Source organism: Cyprinodon variegatus, unplaced genomic scaffold (assembly GCF_000732505.1).
Source record: "Cyprinodon variegatus isolate N-32 unplaced genomic scaffold, C_variegatus-1.0 Scaffold85, whole genome shotgun sequence".
Classification (NCBI taxonomy): Eukaryota; Metazoa; Chordata; class Actinopteri; order Cyprinodontiformes; family Cyprinodontidae; genus Cyprinodon; species Cyprinodon variegatus.
Window position 1 is genome coordinate 1,097,948 of NW_015150538.1, and position 18,202 is coordinate 1,116,149.

The following is an 18,202-nucleotide window of genomic DNA, read 5'->3' on the forward strand; positions in this document are numbered from 1 at the left end:
TGTCATCCCCCCTTGTTAATTCTGCCATTAGAAAGCAGAGAATGATAGGAGAGGAACTTTGGCTGCAGGGTTACAAATTGTCACACATGCATCACTTGAATTCAACTGTTTGAATCCATCTTTTTTTATCCCCTGGTATTAAAAACGTGTGAATGGTGTTATTCTGTCAAATGTAACCGAAAACATTTTGAAATTGAAAGGAAAGAAGGTTTTTGTTTTTTTGTTTTCCTGAAAAGCTGTGGGGCGTGGTTCGACCATTACTGGTGCAAATGTCAGTGAACTTATTGACTCCAGGGTTGAAGTTTAAACCCTCTGCCCCTTCATGACATCTCAGGTCCTGCATCATCCCCTTTCCTTTCCTCTTGCTTTTAGATTTTGCATCTGCCTCCATTGCAACCTGTCTAGGAACTGAATTTACTGTTTTCTCATCACCCAACCAAGTGGTAGAGTTAGATATGTTTTTCTCTCTTCTTTAAGGCTGTTCTTTGTCAACACCTCCTGCAGGTTGTGTTTTCTACTCAGTGTGCGTTTATGAATAGAGTATGCAAAAACAGGAAAAGTTCTCCCCTCGACTCTTAAAGTATGTTTGCTTTTTTTTTTAAATGATCTACTGCCACTTTCTAAAGCCTTCAGTACTTATCAAAAGCCTTTTTTTTTTACTTATTTATGGCCATTTTAGGGTGTGCTTTGTTTACCCATAGTAAAATATATTCAATTTTAAGGCAAAAATGTATATGCAGTGTTTTATGTGCCTTTTTAAGGCCTTATGTGGTGTGAAATGTGATGGTGTTATGAAAGTAAGGTAGTAGAAAGCAGAGAATGTGAGCTTTGCTTTGATATATTAGTTAGTCTAATGTAGATCTCTTTGTGGGAAAGCCATTGAATGCAGGCATGTTATGGTGAAATTAAATTAAAGGAATTACATTTTTCTTGAAATAAGTGTGATTTTTTTGTGTGTCCAGATCCAATATCGATAATAGAAATCGGTTTAACATCAACCATAAAATGAATATCTGAATTTATTGTTCTACATCTAAAATCTCGAATAAATGCAAGTTGATAGAAACACTGTACTCCTGTTTAGAGTTTATGTTTAAAATCAATGGTCAACTTATCTCATATCTGTTGTTATTGTCTATTAATTTTTGTTTAAATAATATCACTTGATTAAACGTTTTCTAACATTCCTGACCTACAAAATGAGTAAAAGTATTTATAATTCATGCTGATTAGGTATCAGGTCAATATCAGTATCATTCAATTCTAAAAGCTACAATATTGGTATCGTATCTGAAGGTAAAGTTATATCAGGACATCCCTAGTATGCTCACTTGATCTGAGCAGCCCACAGAATAAAATTAGATACCCTTTAAGGTAAATAGAGACATAGAAAAAAACTCCAGTATCTTTTTCCTATAGTACATATTATCTAATTATCTTAATTTAAGGGCAAAATACTGATTCCATTGATGGATATTGACCTGCTGGAATTTATAGCGTTTTTTTAAACACATTTTTGACTTATTTTTAGATTTGCTTTAGTGTGGTATTCATTGTTTTTGCATTGTTCTAGATTTGTTTATTTTGGTTTTATTATCTCCTCTTTACTCAACAGACTTTAAAAGTTTATTGTTATTCAGTGGTTAAAGAAGTGCTTTATTGAAACTTTTATGTTTTTTTTTTTTGCTTTTTGGTTAAAATGTAAAGAATGCATAAAAACTTTCTAGAAATTGTCTTAATATACTTACTAGTATAAACCTTTAATGTTTTCTTTCTGTTTTTAATTTAGTTACAGTAAACCAGGCCATATTGCTAACAAGTTTCTTTTTATGTATGTTTAAAGAGAAAAAAATCAAAGAAAGTCCATATATGTCCATCAAATATTATGTTTACTGTGTGTATAAGTTATGAGGTGTTCAAATGGCATTTTTAATACTTCATGTGGGTCTTAAATAAAAAAAAAAAAAGTAATTGTTTTGATACATTTGAACCTGATAAAATTGAAAATTAAATACAATGAAATTACAAGTCTAATTGTATTTGAACATTTAAAAAAGACAGACATTTTATATTTTTCAAAATATGTTTTTAAGTCTAATTGTTACCAAATTTTTTTTATCAGTTTTTTATTTTAGTATATTAGTGCATTACATTATGAAATTATAAGCAGTAAAACATGAAATATGCTCTGCATAATTAAAGTTCCAGAATGGAAACACATTTTCTGATATTTCAAAGGGTTTGGTTATATGATTCTATTGAATTTTACTTTGTTTATTGACATCACAAGGAAAAAACACTCTTTAAAACACTTTAGTATCCAATACCTGAACAAACAATGTAGTTTTTAGAGCTGCTGAAGTGATAATATGTGCTTGTCCCATACGTAGTCTGCTTTTATGTCTGTTCTCTACGATTCGCCTGGTCTCCTCTGTTAATGGCTCTCATGGAGCGCCTGCCTCCCCATTTTCGACTTTCTTGCCCCCATAACCCTGATAATTAAAAGTGTCTTAAAGCTGTCAGACAGTTTTGACCCCCATTCAACACAAACCCACCTATATCTCCTTCGGAGCAAGTTCTTGTGTCTCACTGCAACGACTTTATCCTCCGTCCAGGGACACACGGCATTCTGCCTTTAACTTCCACATATAAATATTTTCTTAGCATGAAGAACCTTTAACCGTTGTCTTCTTCCACCGTTCTTATTTTTTTGTTTTTGTGTCTAAGCATGAATAATTTGATTTGGTCTGAATTCTCTTTGATGAAAACACTAGGGGGCACTGCCTGTCCTTTGTTACCCCCCTCTTTCATTCTGAAGGCTTTTTTCCTGTCTTTTTTGTAAGTATGTCTCTGTGTCTGTGCACACCCTCCTGTTTATTTTATTTTATTTATTTATTTATTTTAAATACAGGTCCCCTGTCTGTAAGGGGTGACACAGATCTGCCATCAGACAGACAGAAAGGCAAGCAGGCACCGGGGTCTCTGGTGGTTGCCACACAGGACTAGTCCAGGGGCTCCTGTCCTCATCCCCCACTGTCCCCCCTATCATCCTTTGTTTCTGTTTGCTGAACCCAGGGGTTCGGGTTAATGAAAAGGGCTTGGACAACCGAGAGAAGCGACAGTCATCTCCCAGTTAACTCCGCTCACCTCCAGCCTTCGGAGACCTTTTCTCCATGACAGCTTCCCCACCATGTCGGCCCTTGTCCCTCGGGTCGCACTATACCGCCTGGCTGCCTGTTGGCTACGGTAGCTTTGGAACAAGTAGCTCAAGTGTTTGAGCTTTTCTTATGGATGATGAAAAGAATGCATGAAGGCTAGTTCTCCAAAAGCCCTGCAATTTAGGAAGAGCAGCTTGATTGCCTTCAGGTCAGGTCAAGGAGCAGGCAGGCAGAAAAATAAAGATCAGCTCCATACCCTGAAATCTGGGACAATACAAAGAAGGAGTAGATCTTTGTGTCTGGTCCTGCTGCTTCTCCAGTGGTGCTCGTTTTTTTCTTTACATCCTTAACCTATACTCAAGCCATACCTTGCAATTAGTTATAATGGACTCTTTCTTCGTGCATCCTTCAGTCTTTTTAATGAATGAGGGCATTTTCAAGAGAAACTTTGAATCATTGATTTGTTCTGTTTTCTCTTTAGCAGACAGATGATAAAGGGGGTTTGATGGTGCTAATTGGCAGCTCCCATCCATACAGTGTTATTGGTGGTGGGTTGGGGCTGGGCGAAGTGAAGCGCTGTTATTGTTTAGAGGTGTCAAACCCAACACAGAACAAAGAAGACGGGAGAAATGTGCTGCACGCGCCTTTTTTGCTTAATGTAGCTCAAGCGCACACACACATTGATAAATATATGTTTATTTTTATAAGTATGAATGCACATTCCTGTCCATCTGTGCTCATATGCGCACCATAGACAGTTACCTGGCATCATATATGACAGAGTGCATCCCAGCTGATATGCGTACACTGCACATGCACACAAAAACCTCCTTCACCGCAGACGCTTGGTCTGAGGAGGCAATAAAAAAAGAAAAATCTGTGCAAAAATGACAAGATAATCAACACGTTCAAACTTACCTTCAGCTCATTGTAAATGCCTCTCTATGTGAGATAAACTAATAAATAAATTTTCTTTTCAAATGCATCACACTGAAGGCCCCTAATTACCATACGCTGACAAAGACCTGACAGAAGTGCAGTAGTTAAAAGGTAATTTACCACAAGTAGGAGTTGGGATAGGGAATAGGGTCAGGAAAATACCTCCCCTCACACATGAAACACGCACTGGTTCCATCTCTTTCTTTAAGGGTTTATTCATGCTTTTTAGGACTTCTCGCGTGATTGACTGACAAGGTCCTTTTCTGAAATAGCATCTTCAGTAATAAGAAATAATTGACTCCCTAATCAAAAAAAAAAGAAGGTTGGTGGAATCCACAGACCCATTCGTAATCTTGGCTGGCATTTCCAGCAGAATTGACAGTTTTCATCGCTTCAGGCTCTATACCACTTTGATTTAATTGCTTTTTTTTTATACCATTAATAATATGCTTTGTGCTTGGCTGCGGGTGCGTGCACGTGCTTGATGTTCATGTTTGCACCTCATCCTTCTCTCAGGTGTTGTTTTTAATCAACAATATCACTTTAAAACGACTTCAGCTGTTTCCTCCCTGACTAAATATAAAATCCTGCTTTAATTTTCTTATGGAATGATTGAAAACATTTATATAATAAATTCTATGATTTTCATTTTTCCTGAATATATGATCCTCAATTTCCTATTTTCACTTACTAACTGATGAAATATAATTAAAAAAAAACTGGAAAGTCCATTGATATATTTTGTAGTTTTTATTCAAAAGTACAAAAAAGGAGTGAAAAATGTGTGACTTTTGTAAAAGTAAAAAAAAAAAGAAGAGTAAAGTAGTTCCCAGCTACTTTTGGTTAAAGCATTTAAAAACAAAACATTTAGAAGTTTGTAAGGTCCAAAAGCACATAAAACCTTTTTAATATATGGTATTTATTTACCTGGTATATTTTCTATGTGGATTTTAACTTTTATATTAGGAACCATAAAAGAATTGTACTTTTTTATTAAAATATGTATTTATGTTTTACATGATTGGCTTTTTATAAAAAAACAAATTTTCTTTAAAGGGGTATTTAAACTAAGCTTTCTATTTGTTGATTAGCAATTTACTAATTTAGTCTTTTTTTTTTAACTTATATTAAAATGGTCTCTTATTATACTTATTTTTCAAAATATTTTACTGCTTGAATCAATAAAATATATATACTTCTTAAATGTTTTTAAATGATGAGGCAAAACTTTTGCTTGCTTTTATATTATACATTAAGTATTATAGTGTCACCTTTTCATTATACTAGTTCTGGTTTTATTTGATTAAAAAGTTGATTTTATGCAATAAGCCATAATTTGAAAGTTAATTTCAGTTTGTCATATATTGTCATTCATTGCGCCACCTTTCTGTGAGTTTTCTTCTTTTCTCTTACTTCTTTTAGGACAGAGGATTAACACGGAGGGCCCATTTTATTCCTTCATCTCAGCCTTTCTTTTTTCTCCCTCCCCCAGCAAATATAAAGGAGTGGAGGTTGATAATCGATGGAAGGAACATTGTTCATCATCCTCCTTAACGCTGTCTTTTCTTCTCTTTTTTTTTTACTTCCCATTTTATCTGCACTACTTTTAGCTGAGTTTATCTACGTGTTCAAATTAAACATCCCGCATAAGATTGCAAATTCAGCACCTCACACACACACGAGCACACGTGTAATACTATCTTTTTGAGGACTTTGCATTGACTTCCATTCATTTTAAATACATTTGTATGGTTAAACCTTACCAGGAAATACCTGACCCTAAATGTAACCTAAACTTAGTTTAAACCTTAGTCCATAACCTAACCCTGCTCTCAAAAAAGGTGAGGTTCAGGGAAACGCCCTCCATCTTTAAAAAGTACCACTCTTTGTTTTAGAAACTTCACATGGTCTTCTCTCTGCAACTGAAAGAGCACACACACACAGAAACACACACCTATTGGCCAGGAATGTCCTGGACAGCAGGCGCTTCCAAATTTGTTTTCCCTCTTTCTCTCCTCACACATTCACACCTGAGGTGAAAAACAGTCCTCTGAGATTTTTGGTAGATTTAGCAATAGGCAGACCTTACCCTTTGGAAATGCATACAGAAGCTGGACGTCATGTGTTAATATTTCAGAGCATAAACAACAACTTGTATGTAACATAAGTGTGATGAAATGAAAAAAAAGAGACAATAACTGGGTCTTTGCTGATAACAACATGAGGTAAAAAAAAAAAAAGTGACACAATTGTTAAAATTTAGCTCCTCATAGCATATTTAGAGGAATCTAGGGAGAGTTCCACATCAGCGTGTGCTGAATTCCTTTTTTTTTTTTTTCTTCACTGCACCCCAATTGAGAAATGTTGGCAGGGATACTAGATCTAAGCTCGGTTAGTACAAGGAATCAGTGTTCATCGGCCCCCGAGGCTGCCTGCGTCTGTGCGTCTCAGAAATGGACAGCCGTACCCGATGGATATTTAACACATTAGCTCTGGCGGAGCAGAGAGTGGTGTGAAAACACACTGATTTCCTAAGTGGCAATCATATCAGCCTCACCATCAGAGAGGCAGCAGAGAGCAAACATCTGTGTGTCTCTGTGTGAGTGTGTGTGTGTGTATGTGGCCTAGAACATGCATGTGGACTGCTTGTGTTCCTCATTTAGATGCAGATTCATCAGAGGTGGGCTTATTTTTCATAGTTTGTTATTTGATTTAGTTGCAGAGTATGTCCATCTCTCCCCTCCAGTCAAGGTTAAGAGATCCTTTGGATTTCTTAGATGTTAGTATAACCCAGAGTTACCACACAGAAAGGTCTGAGCCTTCTCTAGCGTTCACCCTTGTTAGGACCTCTCACTCACTCCCTCCCTTCATCAATCCAAGTCTCCCTTGGCCTATACGTCCCTCATATCCAGCTGAGAATCGCCCAACCGAAACTATGTTAAAACAGGGTCATCCCCTGGTGCACACTTAAAGGCTGTCCCCTTTAACCTGCTCTGAAATACTTACGGTTATTATTATAGCTTATAAATCATTAAGAAAGTTTAATTATACGAAAATTTCATGGTGGAAATATGCAAGCTGACACATGGGAAGGGGAATTTAATGGGCCAGTGAGTCCCAGCACCGTGAGGGAAAATATTGAGGTTAGGTTTCTATTTTACAGCATAGCTGGAGGGTTAGTTTAGACAGGGAGACAGACGAAAAAGACGCCCTTTCAGAGCAAAGGGATAAAGGCATTCCAGGGTAAGGCCTTTCCGATGTATAGTAACATTTACGCTTAACTCTGTTAGCTAAAGCCACCAGTTTACTCTTAATTTCAGAGGGATGAGGAGAACATGGTAGGCAAATGTTGAACTAGTTTTCTTAATTATGTTAGGTTTTAATTGATTTAGATTTTAATTAGTGTTTTTTGAGGAACAATGTCTAATTAGATCAAATCATTCTGAGGATTTTTGGTATTAAAGCTTAAAACGACCACTGCTTTGGAACTTTGTTTGCCTTCTGTTAACTTCTTTCATAGTAAATTTCAAAGGAATATCGTTGGTATAATGAGGGTGACTGAATCAGTGACTGCCAGCCCTGATGGTGACAGAGTAAATTTGATCAAACTGTTGTGAGCTCATATTAATAACACTCACTGCTGTGCAAATGTCAATGGCACTGTAATTAAATTATGTTGTAGTTAACTATGATATGTTGCTCTATGTTTGAGTGGCTACTTGGTTTATAAGGTCTGTGAGACATGAAGGTAATGTCAACTTGAAATAGATTTTCAGTCATAAACCTGTTGAAACTTACACATTGCTAACTTATTATTATTTTTTTATCTTTTAAGTAAGCAGCAAAAGGCAGGTGATTTTTTAAAAGCAACATATTGTGTGTAGCATGTTAGCTGCAAGTAGTTTCTTGATTTTTTAAAATACATTCTTAATATACGTTCACCTCGATAAACAAGGAAACAAATAAAATATTGTGCATTTTATAATTTTAATTTACGAAAAGATTATATTTTCTGAAACCCAGCCTTAGTTTTTGCTTTTTTTCTGTAAATCAGAATATCATATTGATACAGAAATGTAATTCTGTGCCTAATACAACAATAAAGAGAACTGCTAAAACGTGACAATATTCCATCAGACGTTCCCTTTCTAGAAGGTTTAACGTTAAAAGATAGTTGCTCAAAAAGACAGCTATTCACACAATATTTTATTCAAGCTTATCAGGGGAAAGTTAAGAGGAAGGAAAACTTTTTTTAAATATATTTTATCATAAACAGAGATGTTTTCAGGACTTTGGCGTTTACATTCCAGATAGTTAGAGACGTGTTTTGGCCCAAAGTATTTTATCATGTCCAAAGTTACTTCAGCTGTCTACCAGAACATTTTAGAGCCTAACCGAGTTTAATGACCATAACATTAATGTTGTCATAAGGAAATGGTAGAACAAGATCACCATTAAAGCAACCTGAGCTTCTTTAACATCTGGCTCATAAATGCTGTAAATCCAACAAAAGGAGCCTTAAACAAGTTTTGACTGCTTAGACTAAATAGTATATTGATAAGCTTTTCAGGACGCTGTTGTTTTTGCAATAGAATAAATAAAATGTTTTAAAAACATATGAAAATAAAGAAAATAGACATGTCATCATCTTCCAATTTGTTAACTTCTATGTGTAATTTCCACATAGTAATGCTTGTAGCTTATTTTTTTTTTTAAAAAGAAGCAAAACAAACCAAATCATCATCTTGTCTGCATGCTGGTTTCAAGCATTGTGGAGTTGTCAAAAACTTCATGTGAGTAAAAGGAACAGCTTTCACTTTTTAGTTGGGTTCTACACGTGAGATATGGACATTCTCCCTTAAAACTGTCCCTGTTCCTTTCTTCTCTCTGTCCATCTCTCATTTTCTGTTTCCTCTTCCTGTCTTCCTCTTGTTTTTCCATGCGGGCATAGCAAGGCAGAGCGCCCGTAACCGGCGGGTTTCCTGGCATACCGCTCCTTATCCTCTACCTTTTGTTTCCACAAGTGGACAGCCATTCTTCACCTCTGCTGTGTCAGTAAATATTTATTGGCCTTCCTCTTCCTGGCCTCCCCCATGATTTTTGGTGTGTATAACTCTATTAGTACGAATAGTTGGGCTTTTAATGTTTGTGTTTATCATCTCTTGTGTCCAAGTGCCAATGGCAGTCCCTCCCATTATTTAGTAATTTCCCCCCTCATCTATTCAGCATTATGCATATGACTGAAAAAAATGAGAGGACGGAGGAAAGAAAGAGAGGAAGTTATTGCATTTTTCTCCTGCTCTCTCCTGCCGCCTCTACTCCCATGCCGCAACCAAAGTCCATTCACCGGAGAGTTGGAGAGGAAAAATGCACATGACCTCAGTGAGCCAAACCTGTGCACACACCCACAACACTACATGAACATCCACAAACACGCTGCTTCTCGCTCCCTGGACACCCGTGGCCTCGTGCGAGAGAGGGCTTCCTTCCTGTGGTTAAGACAAAGGAAGCAAGGGACCGACAGGAGACCTGGGGCCGCTGCTTCAAAGCCGCAGGAAGCGCTGGTGTTGTCTCTTCCTGTGGAGGGTGTTGGAGTGTGGGGGGGCAGCTGCCTGTGTTTTCACAGCGAGGGATGTTCTGATAGGAGTTTGTTTGTTAGAGGCAGGTTAGTTAAAGGAGCAGGACAAATTACTCGGCAAATCTGACCTTAGATCAGTGACTGGCAGCAGACTGAGGAGAATAACTGAGACAAGACTCATAAAATGAGTTCCTGTAGAAGATCTGCCAAAGTTCAGATCAGATTAAAAGTAATAATTAAATGGCTATTTATCTCTTTTCACAATAATTTAGGATAAATATTAGAAAAACCAATGCCTGCTGGAGTTCCTTCTTGTCTTTTCCCCTCATTTCTTTGCCCTTGCCACAGTGTCTGCAGAGCACACACATGCTCTCACTGAGCACAAGTCTGTGTTTGTGCCTCTTTCCCCTTTACTTGTGTTTGGATTTTAGGCAGTGTACATGTTAGTGTGCCATGTGTTTTCAAACCTTCCGGTGTGCACCCACATCCATGTTTGTTTGTTTTGTTCTGTGCTAGCCTTGGCTACTCAGACAAGCTCCTCTTACTCTCTGGCAGCAACAGGACAGTTAATCAATCAAATATTTAAGCAGCGCTTCAGTGCTCAGTGGGAAGTCCTAGATTATCTGTGGCTGTTGGCAGTGCGTGGCGCAGCCACATTATAAGCCTTGTCCCTGACTGCCATCGTCACGGGGTGCTTCTTGCACACACTCTCTCCTTCTCCCTGGCTTCTGCTCAGTCTTTGCTCATTCTCACTAAGAATATTTTCTTTCTGTCATTCCTTCTCTCTTTTTTTTCATTTCTGCACCTCTCTATTTGCACTTGCTCTGTGTATAATTATGGCTTTTCACAGTGACTATTTGACAGTAAGCAAGGCCCCTTAAAGAGCTCTCATCTCCCCGTCTTTGCCTGTATTTCTCTTTTCTCTCACACAGCATTCTTTCTAGGAATGAGTGTGCTTGTCTCCCTGCAGGGAACTCCATTGTGGATTGCTATTCATTTTTTGTCCAATTATCTAGTGGCTTTTGCTGCCTTTGACATGTAATAATCAAAGGCTTAAATAATTGTCTTTATTTTTTACTAGTGTTTAGATGTAGCCACAGTGGAGCAGTCATGAGCAGGGGAGTATCACAGTGAGAGGAGAGAAATTAAGTATTTATCTCAACTTGAAATTAGTTTAGCGTGCTGCTAAATGATGTCTTGTTACTTATTTCGGCAACTTCCCCCCATAGATAAACACCATTTCTATCTAAGCTTGCAAAAGCAAAAATGCACATAGGATTCTTTAAAAAATTGTCAAGTTATAACCACAATCTGTCTTTCTTTTTGTAATGCAAAAACTCCTTTCCAGTGTATTAATATAGCACCACATTATATAGCGATTGCTTATTTGCTAGAGTGTATAAAAGTTAGGTTTGACCAAAGCGTATTCCTCCACATACTTGCTGTCTCCTAAAAGCCAGATTTATGCAAGCATAATTCTCTCTCTCTCTCTCTCTCTCTCTCTCTCTCTCTCTTAAAAAAAAACAAACAAAAAAAACACCTGAACTGCCCAGTTGCTGTGGGTTTTCTTATTTTCTTTATTCATAACAGTTTTCTTGGCAGCTTATGTGGATAGCCTTTCCTTTGTAGTTTTGCAGTTGTGCCACTCTTCGTTTTTGGTTGATGTTCCCAACAATGGTTCATGTGATGTTCGAAGCGGATAAACTTTTCTAAAGCCTTATCTCTGACCTGTCAACTGTGTGACTTAGTCTTCATTAATGTTGTCTAGTAAAGCTTTGAGGCGATCACAGAACAGATGTAATTATACTGAGAGTAAACTGCGCCAAGTGAACTATTTCACTTATTTGTGACTTCTGTATGCAGCTGGTCATTGTGCATTGTATTACAATGTATAAAAATCAAGCTGAATGAAAATGAATGACACACTTTAATTATTGTTATTCGTTAACGGTTTAGGAGTCTGTGGCCGAATGTCCACCCTGATCACTATATAGGGCACTATATAGTGGTTACACTATTTTAAATGAGCATCCGAACATCTAGTGGATGACAAAGTAGTGAAGTCAAACTTTCCCTTTGTGCACCTTGAAAAGTAGTGATCATCCATGGTCACTAGATGAGCAGATGTGTCCCATGATGCTTTGCAAGGAGAGCTCTCCTCACAAAGCATCTCTAAAATATGCCTTTAACTTAGAGCAGCTATTATATCCAAATTGTAAAAAAAATATGTATAAACATTTAGTTTCACCTGGTTTAATTTCATATAAAATCTTTGTTAAGGATCCTTTGGCTATCTGATTAATAATCATTTAATTAAAAAAATAATCGACTAGATTAATCAATGAGTAAAATAATCATTAGTTGCAGCCCTAGATTTAGGGGTTAGGACGGATGTTTAGCTTTTTTCTCACTTTTCAATCAGCTGTCACTTTTTTGTTTCTCTATCACATACCTGTACGTTTTTAGTTGAATATGTTTAATTTTGTGGTTTTAACAATGTGCATCATTTGCATATTATCAATACTATACATCTATATGTGAAAAGTCAGCTGTAAAGTACCTGCTTTGAGGTAAAGTGCATTTGTGTTGCTTTATTTTGGCATTTACAGTAATGTTTTTGCAGAGCTTGTAAATCTCTGGTGTCACAGAGGTCAGAATCTATCATGTGGGAGGGACTTTTTGGCAACCAGGACTTCTGCAGAGTAATCAGAAAAAAGAAATAGTTTATTAGCAAGGGCAAGGATTTCATAGTTCATTCAGAGTTTAGAGTTTGGGTGAATTCAACTCTTCATTATTAGGTTTGACTTAGCTTTCATGCTTCATAGAAACCTGAAATTGATGTGTAGTTATGAGCCAAAGAAATCCACTCTGTTGCAAGAGAATGTGTTTAAAATAATTACGTTAAAAAGTGATTCAGGAGCATTTATTGAAATGAAACATTTCTGGCTGTTATTTTTCCTTTTAAAAGAATGGAAAATAATAACATTTTATTTAGCCTAGTATTTTATTTGTTGTGAACCTGCAACTCTGTTTTAACTTCTTTTTTACTGATCCTTATTTTTACCTCCGAAAATAAGGATTTAAGATGTTGTCTGACCAACACCCACCTGAGTTTTACTCTGTATACCAAGCTGTTGAAACATAAAAGGAACAACAGAATATCTCCAGATCTGCGTGCTGTTTTTATTATCAGTAGGTATTTCCTTATGTTGCTTTTCTTTCTCTGCCTGACCTAGCAATGGTCACAACAGCTGGCTTGTTTTCTCGTTAAAACTGCTGTCTACAGTTACATAAGGTATTAGCACATCTAACCTTTTGGCTAATAGCACATGTCTAACCCCAATGTTACAGGATAACACAGTGAGTCATGTGAGAGGACAGATGAGAGTCATATCCACATGGAAGCCTGTGGCTTCATGGTACTAAAGATTTACCATTTATGTTACAAGTTGGATTATGCATTCAACGTACAACTAACCACAGTTGTCGTTCAGGCTTGTAAAACATGGGACCCAGAAGGGGTCCAGATTACAGTAGTTAAGCACCGCACTGCTGAGAGCATTCCTGAACCTGTTGCTTCCAGTATTTTTATTACCGCTGACTGTGTTTTCATCTGGGCATTGTACCAAAAGGTTTTATATGATTTTTTCCCAACTTTTATTTAACCAGGGAAAAACTTACTTACATTAAAATTCCCCTTATGCTGAAGGGGCCTGGTGAAGTCCATTCTTTGAACGATTATAGAAGCTATTCAAAACATAAAAGGTACGATAAGAAGGAACCAAAAAGCATCAATGAGACATATTTCCAAATCCTTTGAAAAGTGTTCATAGAAACCAGCGACCAGAGACTTGGGGTCTAATCGAATAGATCTCAGGTTAATGGAGATGCATATTAAAAAGACTGTTTTTTTTTCCTGCTGTCTACTTTCTTTGGCTTGGGCATCAGAGACTCTCAGCAAAGTTTGAATCTCTGACTTTTGTTTCCTATGTAAAAGCTGTCTTTTTTTAGGGGGAAGCATCTACGTCCTGATAAGATAAAGATGCAGAAGTTGTTTCCACACATGTTATTTTCCACATTGAACCTATGTGCATCAAGCATAACTAAGACTTTATTCATTATTTTCTGTAGATTAATAGATTTCTGCAGACATCTTGATTCAGTTTGGTTACTGTTTTTTTTTTGTCAGTCTTGAAAAGGTAGTTTTTATTGCTTTGTTCACTTTTTGTTCGCAATATAAATCATATCTAATTATGTTTTATTTTAAGTCATGGATTAAAGAAAAAAAGGAATCTTCCTAAACTTCTATTGATCAGTGTTAAATTATGTTGCATTCATATCTGGTATTCCAAATCATTATTTAGATCTAAATTTAAAGCTCAAACTGCAGGTTATATTTTTTGCAAAATTCAAACAAATTGTTATCTAATGCATCATTTTTGAATATGATTTAAAGTGTTATGGCCACAGTTACAAAGTAAATTTACCAAAGTGACATTTCTGAGCGGTGTCTCTGAAAACTGCTTTTTTCTTTTAGCAAGTCGCACCATTTGAAGTGAAGTGGGTGAGTCAAATAGTCGGTGCTGCTTTAGCTCTGCTTCGAGAGAAGGTAGTTTTCTGGTAGTGTGGATGTGTAATTGAGTTTCTTAGAAGCCAAAAAAATTCATATAGAAGTACATTTTGATTCAAAAACCAATTCCTTGCATATTTTCTAAACACTGATGAAAGTAAGCCTCTAATCTGCAATCTGTTCTTTAGTGCAAAACATGTTTGCATCATATGAAATGCACCCCAAAAAATGTTTTTCAGTTTCTATTTGACTAACGACTTAAGACCAAAGCTCTCTGCACTACTCCAATCTACAAAGGTGGTTCAGTTTGCCCTTTTTGTGTAGCTATAAACCCGAGAAGAGAATGGCAATAAAGGTCCAATTAACATGTTTTTTTCCGCTTTCATAAATGACACAGACAATAACCCTTTATAGTATGTGGGTGTTGACCAATCTTTTTGAAAAATCTGGTCCTATTCTCAAAACCTCTATCACATCTAAACCAATCTTGATCAGTTTTTCTAGAACTGTACAGCATCTTATTGTTGCCCACCCTGTTCCCCTTTCTTGCTGTTTTATCTTAAAACCAGGCAAAGGGAAAAAGCTTGTTCCCCAGACCTGGCTACAGTACTCCTTGGGGTCGGAGCAGCGGTGTGGGACGTCTATTGTACTGTGGTAACAAGTCCTTTGTGTGACATTTTCCTCAGCGTTGACATTCAGAGGGGAATAGGAAGACGGGCTTGTGAGCGTCACTTTCTTTGTGACATGTGAAGGTAAAGGGTATTAAGACTGGGGACAAGGGTATTTTAATGTGCAAAGGGAGAGACATTTGCACAGAACGTGACAAGGACACGCTATATTGGAACTGTGTTCTTTCATATATCCCTCTTTAACATTATGCTATACACCAGGCTGAATCTGTATCCTTTAGCTTAAAAGCTACCATGGTCTAAGAAGTGGGCTGACAGTTCACGGTCTACTGGGAGTCAGAAGTGAAAAAGCTGTATTCAGATATTTGTATTCATATCCATATTTTTCTGGGGATTCTGTGTTTTATGTTTTCTTTTGTTCAGTTTTTTATAGTCTTTTTTGTTCTTACAAAGTAGAGTCTGAGCTGTGAGCAATTTAAACGTCCTGTATAACATAATAGATGACAGATAAGCTTGAATTGACTTACAGGCTTAATTTGCTTTTATTTTCCAGATGAATCAAAGGGAAATGCAGGTGAAGAACAGAGTGTGCGCTGTGGCTCTCACTGATTCTGCGCATAACATTTGGCATCAAGAAACAACCAAAGGGACACAGGACTGGATGCAGCAGGTAAAGATAAATAAATGAATGTTTATTCAAAAGTCAAATACAAGAGTTGATAAAGATATTAAGACGATACAAGGGTGAATCCATGGTTGTAACCAGCTTTCACTTCCTCCTATGGAGCATATCAATGCATATGGGACAGAGAGTCTGTGTGGCTTTAAGTCTTTTTTTTAAAAGATGTGCCTGTTTTATAAGCACACAGGATCGAATGCAAGTGCACACATGCATTTGTGGCTTCATATGAGAATTTGCCCTTTCTGGTGTGACCTCTGTGCCATATGCATCACCTGGGCTCACTCAGTATGCACATACAGATGAGGAATAGCCAAGACCAAAGCTGCTGGAGATGCAAATGTCATGTGTTCTCTCTGTCTCTTCCTCTGTCTCACACACACACACACACACACACACACACACACACACACACACACACACACACACACACACACACACACACACACACACACACATACCAAATCTGTATTTGTATAACATTCTCTTTTTATATCCATGGCCTTTTGTTTCTGTATGTCATCTTCATCTTTATGCACCTGTTCTTAGTGCATGATGAAGGCATGCCTGCTTGATTTCATATCCTGGTGGGGACCAAAAGCTTACATTAGGAAAGCTGGTTCTTTTTAACTTGGAGATCTAAATTTTAGTGGCTTAATACAATTCAGTTGAACAGATGACCGAGGTTCATTCGGATATCTGCATCCGCTGTTTTTGTTTTGTTTTTTGGAGGGGATTTTCTTCAGAGCCTTTTTCTTCAGTTTCTTATTGTGGTGTTATATCATAGCTCAGACCAGAGAGGGCTTTTGTTGATGATTTTGTGGACTGAAAGAATAGTCACACTAATTGTTGGGGTGCTTTTAGGCTCAGCCACCTTTTGAAAGGTTAACTTCAGTGCATTGTTCTTATTTTTTCACTTACTGGTCTGCTGAATTCCTAAAACCTTAGAAATAGCTTTGCAATGCTTTCCAAGCTAAAAGAGATCTGGGGCGTCATATTTTATTGAATTTGTAGATTGGGGCATGATGTGTTGCTTTTTTGGATCTTTTAGCCCACTTTATGTTATCAAAGGTCCATTTATGGCACATTTTAAATCAACAGGTCTCATAGTAATCAAGCATGTAAGTGAAAATGAATCAATAAATGGGATTGATCAGTTATTTATTAACTAAAAATGGACAAAGGAAAGAGGCTTGGTTTAACTTGAGAACTTTTATGCTCGGGTAATATTAGTCTGATAATATTTGATTGATCAGAAACATTTATGTGTGACAAAAAATTAAGAAGAAATCTCTAAGGGGTCAAACACTTCTTTACTTCCCTTTAGTTTAAACAACAACTTGAATCATTTAAAAACATGGTTCTTTTTCGTCTCCCTTTTTAATTATATTTGTGTTTTATCATGTTCCTAAAATCTATATGTTGTTGGCATTTAAGCCTTAGAATCCAGAGTTTAAGCTTTAGAAATCCTAAGCCTAATATAAGCTTTTTTTTTAAAAAGTGGACTTATGCTGTTGGTGGTCAAGAGGTCTGGTGTTACCGATCTGTGGGAGCCTCACTTCAGTCATGGATGAATAGCTAAATGTAATGTGAAGTGCTTTGGAGTCTACGGACTTGTTAAAGCGCTTTATGATTACACAATATTTACCCTTTTCTTTGGATACTCATAAGTCTGATGTCTGCATCTATTTACAATCACACTTTGTGCACTTATTGTGCAAATCCTGAACAAATAAACCAAAAACAGCAGATGTACTGTTTCAACAGCTTGTTTATAGCTGGATCCCACATGTAAGCACTACTTTGTAAGACATATGGACAAAATGACACACAGGGAGGACGGCTTTCATGCCGTGACACATCTAAGAGAGGTTTTAGCATTGAATTGGAGTCACGCCGTAGGTGGCGCATAGATATGGGTGCCCATATGAGTAGGTGCATGTGAGGTCGGGGCATCCCAGCCAGGTTTGCCTCTGTTCTCCTCAGACGGAGATAATTCCCTCTGTTGGGGGTTCAAGAGGTCGTTGGATGGCGGGATGGAGCGATCAGAAGAGTTGAAGAGAGAAGAAGGGATTTAGAGATCAGTGCCTGCTGAGCCAGGTTACAAAGACCAGATGGGTCAGACAAGGGACACCTGACGTCACAGCAAGGGCATAAAATACAGAGTGAAGTTGAAACAATAGCAGAAACGGCAGAGAAAGAAACATTTCTCCATTGACTGACAGAAAAAGAAAAGAAATTGTGAGAAATGTTCAATTATTTAAATCCCGTTGACTGCCACTGAGAAATTGTAGAGCTGTGGAAAAAGAAAAACAAAAAGACAGGTAGGATCTGAATGGGGTGAATTCAGATGGAGGAGAGGGAATAAACTGATGTATGAGGAGATAGATGAGAAGAGAGAAGAAGTGAGTGTGAGAAAGAATTTGGTGATGGTGTACAGCTGGCAGCCTGTCACAGTCTCCAAGGTGTCTCCTGTCACTGTGTTGGCCTGCTGTCACACTCTAGTGGCCTGCCCAGAGCACACACACACACACATCCATACACTTACATACATACACCATACATACACTGAGAGAGACTATCTCTGTGGGTATGAATACAGCATCCTAATCCACAGAGATTATACAGCAACCGGAGGAGATGGGAGAG

General features: G+C 37.3%; 1 protein-coding gene across 1 annotated transcript in view; it reads left to right on the forward strand.

Moving 5' to 3' along the window:
* Nucleotides 1-18,202, forward strand: part of fam172a (family with sequence similarity 172 member A) — a 189,942-nt gene that overhangs the window by 110,423 nt on the left and 61,317 nt on the right. The window contains exon 9 of the mRNA XM_015373311.1: nucleotides 15,428-15,544. Within this exon, the coding sequence (XP_015228797.1) occupies nucleotides 15,428-15,544 (117 nt within the window). The remainder of the gene's footprint in view (nucleotides 1-15,427; nucleotides 15,545-18,202) is intronic.